Source organism: Apodemus sylvaticus, chromosome 1 (genome assembly GCF_947179515.1).
Source record: "Apodemus sylvaticus chromosome 1, mApoSyl1.1, whole genome shotgun sequence".
Taxonomy (NCBI): domain Eukaryota; kingdom Metazoa; phylum Chordata; class Mammalia; order Rodentia; family Muridae; genus Apodemus; species Apodemus sylvaticus.
Genome location: NC_067472.1, coordinates 57,230,328 through 57,248,647, shown reverse-complemented (window position 1 = coordinate 57,248,647; position 18,320 = coordinate 57,230,328). Strand labels below are relative to the sequence as shown.

The 18,320-nt window shown below is 54.0% G+C and overlaps 2 protein-coding genes across 5 annotated transcripts in view; one reads left to right on the top strand and one right to left on the bottom strand.

Annotated features, from left to right (window-relative positions):
* Positions 1 to 87: 87 nt before the first annotated feature.
* Positions 88 to 1,508, bottom strand: Znrd2 (zinc ribbon domain containing 2). Its single transcript, XM_052192415.1, has 4 exons — positions 1,417 to 1,508; positions 1,184 to 1,335; positions 981 to 1,065; positions 88 to 481 (listed from the first exon to the last, which is right to left on the bottom strand). The coding sequence occupies exons 1-4, from the start codon at positions 1,433 to 1,435 to the stop codon at positions 138 to 140; spliced, it is 600 nt and encodes a 199-aa protein (XP_052048375.1). The 5' UTR covers positions 1,436 to 1,508; the 3' UTR covers positions 88 to 137.
* Positions 1,509 to 10,493: 8,985 nt separating this feature from the next.
* Positions 10,494 to 18,320, top strand: part of Ltbp3 (latent transforming growth factor beta binding protein 3) — a 16,537-nt gene continuing 8,710 nt past the window's right edge. The window contains exons 1-11 of one of the 4 annotated variants that reach the window (XM_052192291.1): positions 10,494 to 11,281; positions 13,807 to 14,136; positions 14,285 to 14,487; positions 14,665 to 14,770; positions 14,975 to 15,067; positions 15,219 to 15,341; positions 15,735 to 15,893; positions 15,992 to 16,177; positions 16,891 to 16,907; positions 16,980 to 17,043; positions 17,182 to 17,280. In XM_052192291.1, coding sequence (XP_052048251.1) covers positions 10,960 to 11,281; positions 13,807 to 14,136; positions 14,285 to 14,487; positions 14,665 to 14,770; positions 14,975 to 15,067; positions 15,219 to 15,341; positions 15,735 to 15,893; positions 15,992 to 16,177; positions 16,891 to 16,907; positions 16,980 to 17,043; positions 17,182 to 17,280 — 1,702 coding nt within the window. In that variant the 5' untranslated portion in view covers positions 10,494 to 10,959. The remainder of the gene's footprint in view (positions 11,282 to 13,806; positions 14,137 to 14,284; positions 14,488 to 14,664; positions 14,771 to 14,974; positions 15,068 to 15,218; positions 15,342 to 15,734; positions 15,894 to 15,991; positions 16,178 to 16,890; positions 16,908 to 16,979; positions 17,044 to 17,181; positions 17,281 to 18,320) is intronic. The other 3 variants (XM_052192273.1, XM_052192282.1, XM_052192265.1) reach the window with 3 other exon arrangements.

Below are 18,320 nucleotides of genomic sequence, written 5' to 3'. Positions count from 1 at the left end.
AGGTGAGGTGCCAAAAGTCAGAAAAGATGTTGACTAGAGCAGGGGCTTGCATGCACAAGAAAGGAACAAACCACACGGAAGAAAAGCTGTTTTTCTAGAGGGTTTTTCTCAGGGGAACAGGGATCAGGGTAGAGGTCTCAGTGCTCCAGTTGCTTCAGGCTGCCCAGGGCCTCAGCACAAGCCCGGATAAGCCCACAGAGCTGGATACTGGTCTCCAAGGAGGCACTAGAGCCCAGCTCAACTGACGCCCAGGTTAGCTTCTGCAGGAGGGCTGTCTGTGTGGAAGCCACCACGTCTGCATCTGGTGGCGCAGCAGGAAGAGGAGGCCCCTGGGCTGCCTTGAGGCCGGCTGCAGCTCCCTCACAGTGCTCAGGACGTGGTACTGGTGGCTGGGACGGGGGCCGAGAGCTCGAGGCAGGCTCTGTAGTTGAGGCCAGCTGGTGTTCGCGGGCTTGAGAGAGGGCGGCCTGCGCATTCAGAGCTAAAACAAGAAAAGCGGTGGAATAGTCAGGAGGCCAGATCCACCTCTCCCCTGCTCTTTACCAGTCCCCCTGTGCTCCTGGTGTTTTCTGTGTAAGCCAATCCATCTAGCCTCTACTCTTCTTTCTCCTTACAAATGTTTGCAAAACACTGCCCCGCTAACTTACACTTGAGTACCGGGGGCCTGATAGTTGCCCTAGCCTCAATTATGTATCAAGTCTGTGACTGTGTACTGGGACGTGTACTTCAGTGGTAAAGTGCTTGCACGACATGCACAAGGACCCGGGTCGCACATCCACTCCACGTGGGGATGGCTAATTTGCCTCGGATTCTTGTCAGAAACAGAAGGCTGATTGTTTTTCTTGAATGAAACACCTCTCTAGGACTGAAACCCTAATGCCGCAGGCACGCAGGAATTTCCACTGTCACCTCCCGGGCTCACTGTTCCCGGGTAGCTATGACCACGTTCCTCTCCCCTTAGTGCACAGTCGGCCCCTCACCCGGATTATCTTTATCCACGTCTGAATCGAGCTCCTGACAAGCTACGCAGTAGATTTTCCGCTGCTTATCTTGGAGGAGGATCGTCTGGGAACCAGAAAGTACATGGACATGGGTGAGCCTGAGAGACAGGGTCCACGGAAGAGAGAGCTGAGGAAAGGTCGTGCGGCCTAGTTCGCGGCCGCGGCCTCAACACTCGCCTCACCCCGCAGTCCGCGCACGTGTCGCCCAGCATGCGGTAACCACGGAGCAGGTAGTCGCCCATGAGACGAGAGATGCGATCCTGCCGCTCCCGTCGCGCCTGCAGCACCTTCGTCTCAGCTTCAGTCGGAGGCTCCCAGGTGAAATCGTCGACATCTAGAGGAAGCAGGCACAAGGACATGGAGAGAACTGCCTCCCGCGCCTCACGGCCACTGCCCAAGCATCCCAAGCACTCACCTGCACCGTTCAAGGCCATGTTGCCGTGGTCACAGATGGGCTCACCGGAAGTGATGCAAACAAGACGCGCCCCCACTACGGCTCCGCCTCCCACTTGTGGTAAGGCTGAAGGCGGAAGTGACGTTTACATGGTCTTCCCGGCGCTTTACTCAAAAGGGGGCGTGTCTGCTGCACGTTTGACCCTGACCTAGGGGCTCGGCTAGTAGCCAGAGCTAGCGTTGGGTACCGCAGTCTCCCTGGTAACACTTCAGTACTCCGGTGTGGCTTTTCAGAGTCTCCATTTCTACTTGCTGCAGGTAGAGTGGCCATTTGGTCTGTAAAATACCAGATTCCTTCGGGGTTGTCTTTCCACACAGATGGATCAAGAGGCAGGTGGGACCATGACATCTGCCCAACAGACACTGCAATAAAAACTTCTCTTAAGTCTTTTGGACTAGGCTGGCTACACAGAGGACTGTGGTTGTTTTCTGCCTGTTTCAACACCCCTACCTGTCTGCATGTTGGGTGTCATCTGTCTACCTTCTACCAATGCCTAGAACTGATGTAAAGCCTGCTGTCTTAGGGCTACTGTTGCTGAGATTAACACCATGACCAAAAATAACTTGGCGAGGAAGAGGTTTATTTCAGTTACAGTTCCATATAGCATGTTCATCAAAAGCAGTGAGGGCAGGAACTCAGGCAGGAACCTGGAGGCAGGAGCTGATACAGAGGCTGTGGAGGGGTGCTGCTTACTGGCTCATGGCTTGCTCAGCCTGCTTTGTCACAGAACCCAAGAGCACCAGCCCAAGGATGACCCCACATAAAATGAGCTCGACACTCCCCCATTGATCACTGACTAGAAAACGCTCTTCAGGAGGGCCCACCGGATCTTAAGGAGGCATTTTCTCAATCGAGGTTTCCTCCTCTCAGATGACTATAGGGGCCAGCTGGTGAAAATGGCCTATACTTGTGTTTTGAGTGGGTTCCAAATAAATTACCAGTGCTCCTCATAATCCTGGCTTCTGTGCAAGAGCAACAAGTAGTCAAAAGAAGAAGGGCTGGAAAGATGGCTCAGAGCACTTCTAAAGGTCCTGAGTTCAAGTCCCAGCCACCACATGGTGGCTCACAACCATCTGTAATGAGATCTGATGCCCTCTTCTGGTGTGTCTGAAGACAGCGACAATGTACTCATATAAATAAAATAAATAAGGGGAGGAGGAGGAAAGGGGGTAGAAAGACGGCTCAGGCCTTCACAGCACTAATGGCTCCTGCACGGTTTTGGTGTCCAGATTCCACATGATGTCTCACAACCACAGAGAACTGCACTTCCAAGGGACCACACACCCTCTTCCAACCTCTAAGGGCATCAGACATGCACATAGGTTTGCATGCAGCAAAACATACACAAACATAACTATAGCTAGGCATGGTGGCACAGGTCTTTAATCCCATTACTCAGTGCACAGTGTTGTATCTGAGTCGTGCGGTTTCTCAGTGTACAGAGAATGTCAACAGCAGAGCCCTTCCAACGACTTACAGCTACAGACAACAGCGCTCACGCTACCCAGGAGCTTAGGTAGATAGAGGCTCATGCCCTGGGGAGGCTACGGGGCTTCTGATCTTACCTCACTGTTGTTGCCTCTTCTGGGATTGTCTCCATCTCTGCCTGATCTGTCACTGTAGCAAACAGAAAACATTATCAGTTATCTCATTGTGAACACAAAATATACAAAGTCTCTGGGGCCCAGGCTACCACAGGTCCAGCTTGTGACATTTCCCAGAAGTTGATGTTGTGATGAGGGAGCCACAGTATACCTTGCATTGCCCCGGCTCACTCCAGAGATATTAAAGGCACAGTACCTTCAGGTCCCATTGGCAGGCTAGGGTGCTAACTCACAGTACTGCTGTGGAGTGGTTTTATTCTGGCACAGTTTGCCAACTCTAATGATACCACTGTAGTTCTTGAGATGAATCTGTGTCATTGAACATGCCCTTTAGAACTAGCAGTGGCAGGCCTTTTAATTTTGCCCCCAAATCCACTCAACACTGATAGCCTAGCTGTTCAGTCTGCCATTGCTATGTGGTACTGTATTGATGAGTGCTGAAATGACTTCCTCAAATCAACTCAAGATTTCTGAGGGTTAGAGAGATAGCTCAGTGGTTAAGAGTACTGGCTACTCTTCCAGAGGCCCTGAGTTCAAGGACTTCTGGTCCTTGGTTCCAGCAACCACATGGCCGCTCAGAACCATTTATAATGGGATCTGATGCCCTCTTCTGACATGCACTATATATGCACACAGAACATAAGTAGTGAAGCAGCCTCACTGCTGTGTCTAACTGTCCCGAGGAAACAAGGATTCCTCTTGGCCACATCCTTTGTAATGATCATACTGAGAAATGTGTAGATTGAGCTGGAACAATCTGGGAAACTCCAGGCTTCAAACTCACCATTCTGGGACATGACACTTCACATGGACAGTGGTCGCTAGCTCAGGCAGAATCAATCGAGTGCCTAGGAGATTTGAGCTTAGCGCTGGTCCGGATCATCAGGACTCCCTTGTTGGACCAACATGGGTTCTGGACCATGATTATAACGGCTGCGCTGAGTTTTGTACTCTTCTCTCTGAGTCCCTCAACTGTGGGGAGTCTAATACAAGCGCCCCTATCCTCTCCTACCTGACTCTCCCAGTTGAAATGTCTGGGGTGGGGGTGCTTGGGTTAAATGTGGAATTCATGAACCTGAGGAAGTTGGATGGCTATGAGTTTAAAGCTAGTGAGTTCCAGGCTAGCCTGGGCTACATAGTAAGACACTGTTTCAAGGGAAAAAAGAAAGGACTTCATGGGTTTTGTAAGAGAGCAGGGAAAGCAATACCCTTGTCACCAAGAAAGGACCGCCTCCTAGCGTGAGTGAGCTCCTCTCCTTAACCCCTCGCCCTGGATCCTTCCTTACCAACTGCTCCTAAAACTGCCAGAAATTCAATAGATTTAACCAATTCCTGGGTCTGTTGCTCATTACCAGATAGTTGATTGGTTGCTATTCTAAGAAAGCTTCCACGGAGGTGAGAAATAGCAGTTTTCTACAGAAGAGTCATCAGGTCAGCTCAAGTCACTGCCCAAGGGAAGCGGCGCTGCTCTGGCTCTGAGTTCTCACCAGTAGACTTTTCCTGCGTGTGAGGCAGGAGAGGAGTGCTGTAGCAGACAGACGCTGGCTGGTGTAGAGTGTGGAGAGGGCTGGGGATGTGGCTGAGCTGCAGAGCACTTGCCCGGGCTGCTGCGGCTCTGGGTCCAGTCCACAGGACGGATGGGAGTGTGAAGGGAAGTTCATTTAAGTTCATCAAACCCTGTCAGCACTCATCATTGTAGGAGCCACAGTAAGTGTCACAGCTGAGCTAGCCACAGCAGCATACGTCTGTAATCACAGCTCTCAGGAGGCCGAGGCAGGAGGACTGCTTTGAGTTCAAAGCCAGTCAGATACATTGTGAAACTCTAGCTCAGAATATAAAAAACTGGCTGGGAATGTGATTCAGTGGAAGCCTGCTTCCATATTATGTTCCAGAACCTAGGTTAGACCCTGGCATTACCAAAGCCCATCACCAACAGAGAGTGGCAGAGACATTCAGTGCACTGTCTTTGGAGAGAGACCTTCAGGACAGGGTTGTCTCCCCACAGGCCTCTGTGGCACCATCCCTTCTCTTTACACTTGATGAGCAGCCAGGAGTAATGGCACATGCCTTTAATCTGGCACGCAGAAAGCAGAGGCAGGGGGACTAACCTGGTCTACATACTGAGTGCCAGGACAGCCAGGACTACATAGTGAGACCCTGTCTCAAAACAAACAAACAAAAATAAAACAAAAACAATGATCTGATGCGCAGTCCCTTTGTCTGTCACCCACATACCATCCCAGAACCAAATCTTTCCTGAGAGTCTAAGAAGCTTGGCAGAGACAGAGCCAGTCATGTTGAATGGTCCAAGTATCACAGCTCATTGTAGCTCCTAGACCCAGGTAAAAATGCAAAGAGCTAACACACACCCAGCTCTGACTAACAGAGGGTTTTGTAAAATATAGTCGTGTCGATCCCTGCTGAAAACTAAGAAAGTGCCGGGCAGTGGTGGTGCACTCCTGTAATCCCAGCACTCGGGAGGCAGAGGCAGAGGCAGGCAGATCTTTGAGCTTGAGGTCAGTCTGGTCTACAGAGTAAGTTTCAGGACAGCTAGGGATACACAGTGAAATCCAGCCTCAAGAAAAAAAAAAAAAACCAGAAACCTGGCCCATAGTACAGCCAGGATACTCAGAGGCATGACCACCATGCTGTACATTCTCTGTGGACTCACTGTCATGGCCTCTCTCCAGCCAGTTCCTTACGTGGCATCAGGAGGCCACACCCCCAAGGGTTCTAGTCATGTCTCTACCGTTGGCAGGCTGAATGACCTGAGGTAAGAACAAACCACACATTCTCTGAATCTGGATTCTGTTCTTTTCTGTCTTGTTGACCCACTCACCTACCTTCAGGACATCTGTGGGGTCCCCAACCTCACTCCTCATTCTAGGAGCATGCATAGCCTTAACGCCAGGCAGTCCAATTGGGTCCCTGCAGCTAACTCACTTGGGAATCTGAGTGGAACTGTTTTACTTTTCAGAGCTTTGGATTCCCCTGTGCAATGTCACCCAAAGGATGAAATGACATAACCGTGTAAACATTGTAAATGACAGATATTCTTAGCACTCTCAATGGAATCAACAACACATAGCAGCCTCCTGATTGTCTACGGCTGCTCTGGGGTCTGGAGATAAAACTGTTTCTTCCTGAGAGGTTAGTGAGACAGACAATAAATACGTGAACAGAGCAGCAGGTTTCCGGGCTGGGATGGAACTCACTAGCAGTCCTGCACAAGCCTGGCGTGCAAACCCAGCCCTGTGGAGGTGGAGGCAGGAGAGATGCCATCCTCGGCTACACCTAGAGCTTGAGGCCAAAGGTTTTGTCTACAAAAGAAGGTAGCTGTGCGGTGGTGGCACACACCTTTAGTCCCAGCACTCAGGAGGCAGATGCGGGCAGATCTAGGAGTTCAAGGACAGCCAAGACTACACAAAGAAACCCTATCTCACAAAATAGGAGAGTGGGGGAATCAGCACTTGCTTCTCTTGCAGATGACCCAGGTTCGATTCCCAGCACCCATCCAGCAACTCACAACCATCTTAGTACTAGGGGTTCAGCAGACCTCTTCTGGCCTCTGAATACCAGGTATGCACATAGCGCACAGACATGCCTGCACACACAATACGCACACATAAAATAAATACACCAAAGCATGAAGGTCTGTGCCTTTAATTGGAGCACTTGGAAGGTAGAGGCAGGTGAATCTCTGTGAGCTCAAGACCAGCCGGGACTACATAATGAGACTCTGTCTCAAAATAAAGTATTTGTTTGTTTTGAGACATGGTTTCTGGTGTAATAGCCTTGGCTTTCTTGAAGCTTGCTCTGTAAACCAGGCTGGCCTCAAACTCATAGAGATCTGCCTGCCTCTGCCTCTTGAGTGCTGGGATTAAAGAAATACTACCATGCTCAGCTCTCAAAATAAATGTTTAAAATTTATTTAATTTAAAATATTTTCTGGGGCTGGAGAAATAGCTCAATGTTTAAGAGCACTGACTGCTTTTCTGAAGGTCCTGAGTGCAAATCCCAGAAACCACATGGTGGCTCACAACCATCCATAATGAGATCTGACATCCTCTTCAGGTGTGTCCGAAGACAGCTACAGTGTACTTACATATAATATTAAATAAATTGTCAGCAGGGCTGGAGCAAACAGAGGTCCTGAGTTCAATTCCCAGCAAGTGCATGATGGCTCACACCATCTGTACAGCTACAGTGTACCCATATACATAAAATAAATAAATAAATAAATATTCAAAAGATATTTTATATGTATTAGTGTTTTATTTACAAGTATGTCTGTGTAGTATATGCATGCAGTGCCCACAGAGGCCAGAAATAGACATCTGATCACTTGGGACTGAAGTTAAAGATAGTTGTGAGCTGCAATGTGGGTGCTGGGAACTGAACCAGGGTCTCTTAACACCCGAGCCAAGTCTCCAGTCCCTGAAAGAAGTCTTTCTAAAGAGAATAAAAACCTGAAGTTGATCTCTGGTCTCCACTGGCAAGTGAATGCACACATACCCCCACAGTCCCCCTCCCATATACAGAAGCACACAGACATATACACACAATAAATAAAAGCTGGCTCTGACAGCAAGCAGAGAGAGCACACCAGGGGAGGGGCGGCAGTTGGGGAAGACCTGCCTTCATGGTCTGGACTGCCATGGTCTCCTTGGCCTTACAGGAGAATTTGCCTTCTAGGACGATGAGGGCTATGGATGGGGAGAAGCCTGGTAGAGCACAGTGGTGGGGGGCGGTGCTCAGCTGTCTCAGTTTACGCTGCAGTCCACTCCACCCATGTTAGGTGGTCACCAACACAGTTTTGGCACCACCAGGATCAGCAAAACTGGAAACAGGAGGAGATTAGAGATAGTATCCATTGTTTAGGCTCCTTTCTGACAAACTACAGGGGCTCAGGTGTCTGTCGAGGGCTCACAGTTGCCCTCTGTAGAGCTTCTGCTCCAGGGTTCTCTTCAGTTAGCCTGGGTGTAAAGGCTTTCCTCACAGACCCCTCCATGGTGACAAGCAAGGTCTTCCCTCTGACATTAGTCTGCGAGTGCGGCAGGAGGGGGTGTTTCCACCCTGCTCCACGGCCCAGCCTGAAGGGCACCGGCCGCTCCTTGCTGAGGCCCTGGGAGGCCAATGCGTCTACCAGAGCTCACATCTGTAGACGGTCACTGCCAGACGATCTAAGCCGGGTTTGTTGCTCCTTCCTGTCCCTGAGTCCCTGCAGCAGGGAGGACAAGTGTTGTCTCCACTTCCTACTCACAGCAACGTGTGCCTCTGGTCATATAGGCCTTCTAGAACATTCCTGTGGCTTTTCCTTTCACATCACTCCGATGCCCCTTCGGTCTCTGGGATAACTCTCTCTCCTCCCTGGTGCACAGAATGGTAACTTACCTGTGTCTATGGCCCCTTCCTTGAACCAACTGAGTCACCTTTCCCACAGTGTAGCTGCTCCCAGGTGAAGAATGAGTCTATGTCCCCAGCCTATGTCTGCTGCGGGATCAAGTGTCTCTGACTTCCATAGTGATTCCCTCTCCTGTCTTTTTCTCTCACCTTACCAGGGGATGAGGCTAAACTCTGAGACCATATCGTCTTCTTCTCCGCCATATCATCTACTTCACAATGGCATTACATTCCACAGCCCCCAAATCAAGCAGCCACATCCCTCCCAGAGGTAAGGTGGGCGGTTCCTCTTCTGCCCTGATACAGAGACCACTGACCCAAACTCCCTCACAGTGACTTACCCGCTCAGACCCCAGCTCACTGCCCTCTGCCCTTCCCACCCTGCTGCTCACCTGGTTTTTCCTGTGACTTGGAAAGGACTGGGTGTCTTGGTTTGGGGTTTTTTCCCTTCTTTCCTCTGCATGCCTCTCTGCAGTCTTTCTCACCACTCTCGGCTTCCCAGCATTCCCCATGGCTCCCCCCATTACTTCCCTTCAGTATGAAAAGGCCTGTTTGAAAGAAGCTGTTCTGGAATCCACAGCCCACCACTACTTTTGCAGATTCACAGGTGGGCGATTAGATCTCATTTCATGGGCAAGAAATCCAAGGTTTGGAGAGCTCGAGATTCCAAGCCTGGAAGGTCGGACTGTGCTGTGTTCCAAGGTGAGCCACGGCCTACTCTGGGCAGCGGAGGGTCAGGAAAAGATGAATGTAAAAGCTGGCTCGGCAGCACTCCTGCCTGGTGGTAAGTATTAAGTGTTACTGTTGCGGCAGTGTTACTAGAGCAGGGGAGGGGTCCCCTCCCAAGTCCTAGATCCTCCCAGGGAGGAATCCTCTAGGGACACAGAGGTCACGCCCTGCCAGCATTGCAGCAATTGGCTGTGCTGAACAGCGCCTGAGGTACCGAGCAATTAAAGCAGAACTCGTCCAATGGCCTCTCTCAGTCCCTCCAAATCTACCCGAATAAACTCTGCCTTAAAGTAAAAACCATTAGCTCTTTGGAAAGGTGCATCCAAAGCCAAGCCCAACCCCCTCTTGCCATCAGATTACCACCCCCTGTTTCCCCAGGAGAGGGTCTGGCATAAACCAGACTTGGCATGGTTCTGACCCTGGTCACCCCTAGCTATACTAAGTTCTTTGAGTCAGACACTGGATCCTGGGGCCTCCTGGCATGCTCACAGTATGGTTCAGATCCGGACACCACAGCCTCCCTTCAGACCAGTGAGTAAGCCTAGCTATTCTCCAGCCTTAAGCAAATTCAAGACCCTTCCCCAGCCCTGTCAACCCTGCCCCAGGGCCCTGCTGGACTTCCCCCCAGCCCCCTGAGCACTCAAGTAGCACTCCCCTTCTCCGGCTGTTAGCCTGGGAAGGGGGCCAGGCCCTGAGCTCAGACCTTGGCGATTCCAGAGTGTCTGAGGCTCAGAGCCAGCGCCGCCAGCCAGACCAGACAAGGGGAAGAGGGGGAGGTGGCAGGGTGGGCACCAGGAAGCCCTCTAAGGGGGGGGGGCATTGGCAGGGAAGCCCGGTTTCTAGCTTTGTTCTTTCTGTCCTTCTTCTGGAGCCTACAGGCTTCTTCCGGGACCTCAGTGAACCCTGGCCAGAAGGTGCTCTCTCCTGCTTAAACCAAGAACAAGGACCCATGACTTCAGGGCTTCCAGGACCCCTGCATGTACAAAGGCCAATGGGCAAAAGTTAACAGACCTCTGGTCCTCCAAGCAAGGCCCATCTGCCTCGGTTTCCCCATTTTGACCGGGTGGGAAAGTAGCTGGGCAGGGAGGTGTGCTCAGGCCTCTGCACCCCGCCCGGAGGAATCTGGCGGGGGCAGGCCTGCCAGTCCCCAGGTGAGGATTCTTCTGGAAAGGACCCAGCTCAGTTCCTGCGCGGGGCGGGCACCTGGGGCACTACCCCCCTCCAACCGGCGCCCTCCCTGCTGCACATCGGCGCTTCCCCGGGCAGCAGCGAAAGACGCTTGAACCAGAAGGAAAAAGAGAGAGGAGAAGAAAAAAAATTGTCTCCCTGGCCCGGGGCCAGCGTCCCAGCCCCCCTCGCCGCCGGCGCGCTCCAGCCAGGGAAAACAACTGCTCACTTCTCCCTGCGTCCTCCCCGCGCGCTCCCTGCTTCCCGGCGGCCGCGGGAGAGGAGCCCGGCCAGGGGGAGGCGCGGAGCGGGCTGGCCGCCCGGCCTTCCTCTCCCCTCGCTCCTCCTCTCCGCCTCCACTTGCTCCGGCCTCCTCGCTCCGGCCTCAGTTCGGGGCCTGGCTGGGTTTCTCCCGGCCAGGGAAGTTTCTTCGCTCTACCCTCAGTGCAGCTTCCATCGCTCTCCCTCGCAACGGGAATCCCGGCCGCTCCTGCTGTCCGCTCCCTGCCCTTGGCTTCTCGCCCCGCTCTGCCCTCTGCTCCCAACACTCGATCCCCTGCTCGGGCTCGACCTCCGATCTCCGAGGGTCGTGCGGCCCCGGATGCCCGGGCCCCGAGGGGCTGTCCGCGGCCTGGCCCCTGCGATGCGCCAGGCCGGGACATCGGGGCTGCTGGCGCTACTGCTGCTGGCGCTGCTGGGCCCCGGCGGCGGGGCCGAGGGGGGGCCGGCCGGCGAGCGGGGCACAGGCGGGGGCGGGGCGCTGGCCCGCGAACGCTTCAAGGTGGTCTTTGCGCCGGTGATCTGCAAGCGGACCTGTCTGAAGGGCCAGTGTCGGGACAGCTGTCAGCAGGGCTCCAACATGACGCTCATCGGAGAGAACGGCCACAGCACCGACACGCTCACCGGTTCTGGCTTCCGCGTGGGTGAGGGCCAGGGGGCTCTGGCTGGGGACATAGGAAAGGGCAGGCCACAGCACCAGGCAGGAAACAGAGTGAAGCCCTGGGGATAAGAGATGGGGAGATGGGATTCTGCGATCGCAGGTCTAGGAGCCAGGGGGTGAGAGGCTGCAGTCCTTGGAAGACAGAGTGAGGGGCTGTATGGAGGTGGACTTGGATAAGGGTTGAGGCTTGAGCTGGGGTCCCAGATGGCACAGGCTTCCCGGGAGGTGCACAGTTAGGAGGAGTATACAAGGGGTTGGAGAGCAAGGGTAGGAAGTGGTGCAGAAGGGGGTAAATAATTCGCCCCCAAACAGAAATCTTTAAAGTGTCTCAAGTTTGGCCTGGCGGAAGACACCTGTGTTCTCAGGAAGGCGGAGCTAGGGTCAGGACTGGAATGAGAGTTAGCTACTAGCAAAATTTGAGGGGAAAAGGCTTTGAAGCCTAAGAAGTAGGGTCGTAAATAGTGGAATGGGCCTGATGGTGGTGTGTGCGTCATTTTGGGTCCTCAATCGGCTAGTCTGTTTCCTATATCAGTCATTGGTTCCAAACATCTGAAAAGCCCTCAGAGCTGCCTCCACCCCAAACCTGAGGGCCTCCTGGTCAACCTAGAGCCCACCCCTTCCTTTAGCATCTCTCTAAAGAGAAGGCCTGGTGCTCAAGACTCCTCCCCTGGGGCCCTGTGGGCTAGGCAGGGGGGAGGTGTCCCAGTGGTAATTACCCTCCTGGACAGGGTAATTAGGCCGTGCCCAGGATGGCACCAGGAAAACAGCCCCTCTCACACATTCTTATGTTCACTCACAGCTCCAGACCCAAGGAGTCCCACTTGTGAGCTTCCCAGTTCTCATGAGGGCTCTGTGTGTGTGTGTGTGTGTGTGTGTGTGTGCACATGCACAGGCTTTGGCATGGCACGGTGTGATTACTTTGTGTTCTGTGTGTCTCGGGTGTGTGTCTACAGTCACTGTCTGGGAGTGTTTACACAGTGAGCCCATAGTATTTGTGTCAGAGTGAGTCTGTGTAGGACAGGATGACTGTGCATGTGAGTGTATGTGTGCCCGGCCCCTCGGCCCCCTGCCTGGCCATCCTGTGCAGGCTGCTGTCTCTGTCCATGCTGCCCACATCCCTCAGGCTCAGTGCCCGGGCCACAGTGGGAAGATGTCACTGAGAGGTCACACTCTCACCACGATGGGTGACTCACTGGAAAGCAGGAAGAAGAGGATCCTGCCTCCTCTGGCCTGGGACACACCTCTGTCACCCCTGAGGCCTGTTCTCCAGAGACTAGACGGGATGGGATAGGCTGGTCTGGGGTGCTCTTAGCCCACCCCGGTGATCAGGAATGAGTTAGGGCTACCCCGTGAGTGTCCAGGAAAGCAGCACGGCCACCTTTCCTCCCCAGAGGAAAAAGCAGAGGGGCCTTAGGACAGGCAGGAGAGGAGCTGCGGTTGGGACTCGGGGGCCTCCTTTGGGACACAGCTCTGAGGACCACCAGGCTCTGCCCTCCAAGATAACTTTTATATAGAGAGAGGCAAATATGACTACACCTCTGGAAAGGGCCAGCCAAGCTGGGCAGGGTGGAGAACAGGAAAACCTCCTTTCTGGGAGAGACACTAAGCCCAGAATGGTCAGATCTGGACATGAAGCAACGGGCAAGAACTCTGGAATATGGGAATGGATAGGACACAACCATGAGAACTGGCACACTAGTGAGAGGTCGGTAGGTCGGTCCTGGGCCAGCAGTGTGTGGGGAACAAACAAGAGGGAGCTGGAATCAAAGAAAGTTCTGGAACATGGCCTCAAATGTTCAGATGGAGCAGAACCGTAAGACGAGTGAAGGGGTCGGGTTCTTTTCTGCTAGGACTTTGCCTGAGGCAGGCTATCTAGTCATGCTGGGAGTGTGGACAGGTGGGTAAAGGCCCTGAGGAGGACCAGAGATAGGTTTAGGGGACACTGTAGTCTGTCACATGTGGCTAAACAGTCGAGACGTCCCAGGGGGTAGAGGTCCTGAGTTCTGTCAGTATTCTGGGCCGGATCCTGGTGAGGTGAGACAAGGCGTGTCACTGGCAGCCATCTGAGCTGGGGTAGGGAGCAAGGTGGAGAGAGGAGCTGAGGGTGAGCTGGGGCAGAAACAAGACCTGACGTAAGGGGGGAGCTTTGGTTGTCACTTCTGTCCCACACCCGGGTAAGCATATGTATAGACAGTGCACATTCAAGGGAACATCACCACTGTAGATGAGACCCAGATGCATGGGTCAGGGAAGTGAGTTCTCAGAGACATAAGGGCTCATGGCCAGGAGGTAAGCCTGGAACTTAAGATTCTACAATGTGTCATGGAGAGAAAGGTTTGGGGACCTACAGAAGGCCCTTTTCATGTGTGAGACCTGTTACCAAAGTTTGGTTCCCAATTAGGACAGAGCTAATGGGTGGCTAGGAAGTCTGAACACTGAGCCCAGGACAGGACGTGGGTGATGATGGCCTGAAGAGAGACCAGGCCCTGACCCCTGTCTCCTCCCCAGTGGTGTGCCCTCTACCCTGCATGAACGGAGGTCAGTGCTCCTCCCGAAACCAGTGCCTGTGTCCCCCGGATTTCACGGGGCGCTTCTGCCAGGTCCCTGCTGCAGGAACTGGAGCCGGCACCGGGAGTTCGGGCCCCGGACTGGCCCGGACCGGGGCCATGTCCACAGGCCCGCTGCCGCCCCTTGCCCCAGAAGGAGAGTCTGTGGCTAGCAAACACGCCATTTACGCGGTGCAGGTGATCGCAGATCCTCCCGGGCCGGGGGAGGGTCCTCCTGCACAACATGCAGCCTTCTTGGTGCCCCTGGGGCCAGGACAAATCTCGGCAGAAGGTACTAGGAGACGGGCAACCCGGGGGTGCTTAAATGGGTGGGCAGTAAGGGTGGTCGGATCAGGGCGTGGGCCAGGCCCTGGAGGAGCTCAGCGTCGCGACCCTCCAGGAGCGGGACAGCCCTGAGGCCACCGCGCCCCGCCCCCCAGTGCAGGCTCCGCCCCCCGTGGTGAACGTGCGTGTCCATCACCCTCCTGAAGCTTCCGTTCAGGTGCACCGCATCGAGGGGCCGAATGCTGAAGGCCCAGCCTCTTCCCAGCACCTGCTGCCGCATCCCAAGCCCCCGCACCCAAGGCCACCCACCCAAAAGCCACTGGGCCGCTGTTTCCAGGACACACTGCCCAAGCAGCCTGTGAGTGAAACCACAATTCCAAAAGATCAGTCATTCTATTTTAGGGTCACCTGAGTCACATCATGACCACATACAATTGAGTGTCACATGTTGGGATTGGAAAAAGGAAAGAGGCCTCAGGAGGGAGGCAAGTGGGGGCGGGGCACACGGTGATTCCTCTCCACATCCCTTCCTTAGTGTGGCAGCAACCCCTTGCCTGGCCTCACCAAGCAGGAAGATTGCTGCGGTAGCATCGGTACTGCCTGGGGACAAAGCAAGTGTCACAAGTGCCCACAGCTTCAGTGTGAGTGCCTGGCTCAGTGTGGTATCCCCCACGGGGTGATCCAGCTACCTTCTCCCATCCCTGCTAGGGGAATCTCCCGCACCCCCAGTGCAGGCTCTACCCCAACCCACCAAATCCTCCCTCTCCCCAGAGCCCTCATTTCTCTCCTGCAGAACCCCAGGTTTCCCCCATCTTGTTGCTATCATGTCTGTCCTTTCTCCTCAGATACAGGGGTGCAGAAGCCGGGACCTGTACGCGGGGAGGTGGGTGCTGACTGCCCCCAGGGCTACAAGAGGCTCAACAGCACCCACTGCCAGGGTATGGTCGGCTGGAGAGGCTGTGAACTGTAGGGTGGGCCAGTGGTCATGGGGGAGAGAAAGGGTCTGAGGAAGGCGGAGCCCTCAAGTGTGTGGAGCAGTGTGCTGCCACCTTATGGCCCCAGCTACAAGAATCAAACTGCTTATCACAGACATCAACGAATGTGCGATGCCCGGCATGTGTCGCCATGGTGACTGTCTCAACAACCCTGGCTCTTATCGCTGTGTCTGCCCGCCTGGTCATAGCTTGGGTCCCTCACGTACACAGTGCATTGGTGAGACTTGGGGACTCCTGGTCCTGTGAGTTCACAAGGCTGGATGGGAGGAGCAGAGTTTCAAGCAGAGTCAGGAGGTCAGGGCGGGTTAAGGATTGATAGCAAGAAGGACAAGACTCAGAGCAGATAGAATCAGCGATGAGTCACGTGACCTGAGGTCAGCGCTCATGAAGGTCAGAGCAAGTCCGGGTCCTGTACATCACTGGTTTGGTGAGAACAAATTCAGAGCAACTCTAATCAGGAGTCAGTGGTCACCGAGGTCTCAGGGAGTCCCATGAGGTCAGGGCCACGTATGGATCGAAAGGTTGACAAAACAGAGTAGCATCGTCTGAAGCGACTGGACAGAGGGACATGGCCATGCTCAGGTCCTGCCCTCCACTACCACCCCTGCAGCCGACAAACCAGAGGAGAAGAGCCTGTGTTTTCGCCTTGTGAGCACTGAACACCAGTGCCAGCACCCTCTGACCACACGCCTAACCCGCCAGCTCTGCTGCTGCAGTGTGGGTAAAGCCTGGGGTACCCGGTGCCAGCGCTGCCCGGCAGATGGTACAGGTGAGGCGGAGGCACATAGTGGCTGATGTAGGGATGGGAAGACAGCCGTGTACTTGTCCGGGAGTTCACTTGCTATGGTGTCTACGTCTTGACCACAGCAGCCTTCAAGGAGATCTGCCCAGCTGGGAAAGGGTACCATATCCTCACCTCCCACCAGACACTCACCATCCAGGGGGAAAGTGACTTCTCTCTTTTCCTGCACCCTGATGGGCCACCCAAACCCCAGCAGCTTCCTGAAAGCCCCAGCCGGGCGCCACCACTCAAGGACACAGAGGAAGAAAGAGGTCTGGCTTGACCCATTGACTCCAGATCCCCAGATAAGACTCGTAGGCTGACCTTCTAGGACAGTTGTTCTCAACCTGAGGGTCAGGGTCACATGTCAGATATCCTGCCTATTAGATATTTACATTAGGACTCATAACAGTAGCAAAATTACAGTTATGAAGTAGCAATTAGATAATTTTATGGCTGGGGGGGGGTCACCGCAACATGAGCAACTGTAGTACAGGGGTGGCATTGGGAAGGTTGAACGCCACTGCTCTGACATTGACATCCCAGCCTGACGCACTGGCGCACTCCTCCCTGGTCTGCTCCCTCACCCTCGCCTGTCTGACTCGAGCCATCGCCTCCTAGGCTGGCACTGTGCAGATGAAGCTTAACCACTGCGCTCTCGGCAACGGCTGCCAAGCAAACAAACCCGATCCCGGGATCTAAGCTTTTTTTTTTTTTCTTTTTGGTTTTTCGAGACAAGGTTTCTCTGTGTAGCCCTGGCTGTCCTGGAACTCACTCTGTAGACCAGGCTGGCCTCGAACTCAGAAATCCGCCTGTCTCTGCCTCCCAAGTGCTGGGATTACAGGCGTGCTCCACCACTGCCCGGCTTGAGCTTTGACCCTTAACCTAAAGGCATGCCTTTTGAACTCTGGGACCTACCCTACCTATACACCTTGATCCTTGAGCTTCCATTCTGACATAAATAATGTTCCACTTTCTCTTTTAGGAGTGACCATGGACCCAGTGAGTATGGGAGCCCAGGTGGCGGGTAGGGAGGCAGAGGAGCCAAGAGGGCTTATGTTACTATAACCACAGCCAGTGAGCGAGGAGCAACAGAGCCACCCCACCACCACCACCTCACCTGCCCGGCCTTACCCAGGTGAGCGAGGCACTGCAAGTGGGACTGACCCACTGGGGGGGGGTGCCGGTGTGACAGTGAGGACGGCGTGGCAAAGCTTGGGTAGGCTGCAGCAGGTAGGAGCCTTGCTCTCTGAAAAGCCCCTGCTTTTGCCCACAGAGCTGATCTCTCGCCCCTCCCCACCTACCTTCCACCGGTTCCTGCCAGACCTGCCCCCATCCCGAAGTGCGGTGGAGATCGCCCCCACTCAGGTCACAGGTAAGGCCTGCCAGCAGGACCACGTCCTGGATAGACTACACATCCAGCTCGGGTTTCCCCCTTCCAACACTCTGCAGGCTAACAGGCTAGCACCTGCCCAGAACTCGGAGCTGGGTAAGGTCCAGTGAGCAGGAGAGGTGTCCCTTCGCCTTCCAGTGGGCCTGTTGGTGTGACGGCCAGCTCAATCTGAGAGTCTTCGTCATTCAACTTACATTTATTGAGCACCTGCTGTGTGCCTCCCAAATAAACCCCAACCAAAGCAAACAGATCAAGCCAGGTGTGGTGGCTCACATCTGTAATCACAATACCCAAGAAGTGAAGGCAGGAGGATTGCCTAGAGTTCAAGGTCAGCCTGGGCTATAGTGTGAGACCCACAAAATAGAGCAATAATTAAAGTCTAGTACGTCTCATAAATGCTATGAAAAGATAAGTCAGAAAGACAGAAGTCTGAAGATTGTAATAGTAGGTAGCACGAGAGGTTGTGGTGTGTGTGTATTTGTGTGTATGCAATGTTTATAAGATTGCTAGACATTCAAGAGTAGTGGGGAGGGAGGGACATGCAGATTCAGAAAAAGAACATTCCAGGGAGGTTAAGTCTGGGCAAAGGTGTAAGAGTATGACTCATTGGTGGAGGAGAGAAACCACAGAGAAGCAGGGGATGGCAGCTCATGGAGCCGCCACACAGGCCTGGGGTTGATGCCAAAGGCTCCAAGGAGCATCTGCAAGCCCATGAGCGTCGGAACACTTGCCAACACAGACTGCCACACAGCCTCTGCCAGCGCCTGTGAAGAGCTTCACATCAGTTTGCTCTCTCTAGCTCTGAAGGGGAAACGCTTGCCTCATTTTCCAGATGAAAAAGGCCCAGGTTCAGAGGGGTTGAGCAGTTTGTCCTAGGTCACAGAGAAGCCAGGCAGAAGCTATGTCATAAGGATGCTGAGGCCACAGTCATTGACCTGGATGGAAACCCTGAGTCTAGCTGAGCTCCAGAGAGGAGGGGCTCAGGTGGAAGGCGACTACCCCTGGGGATTGTGGGAATGTGG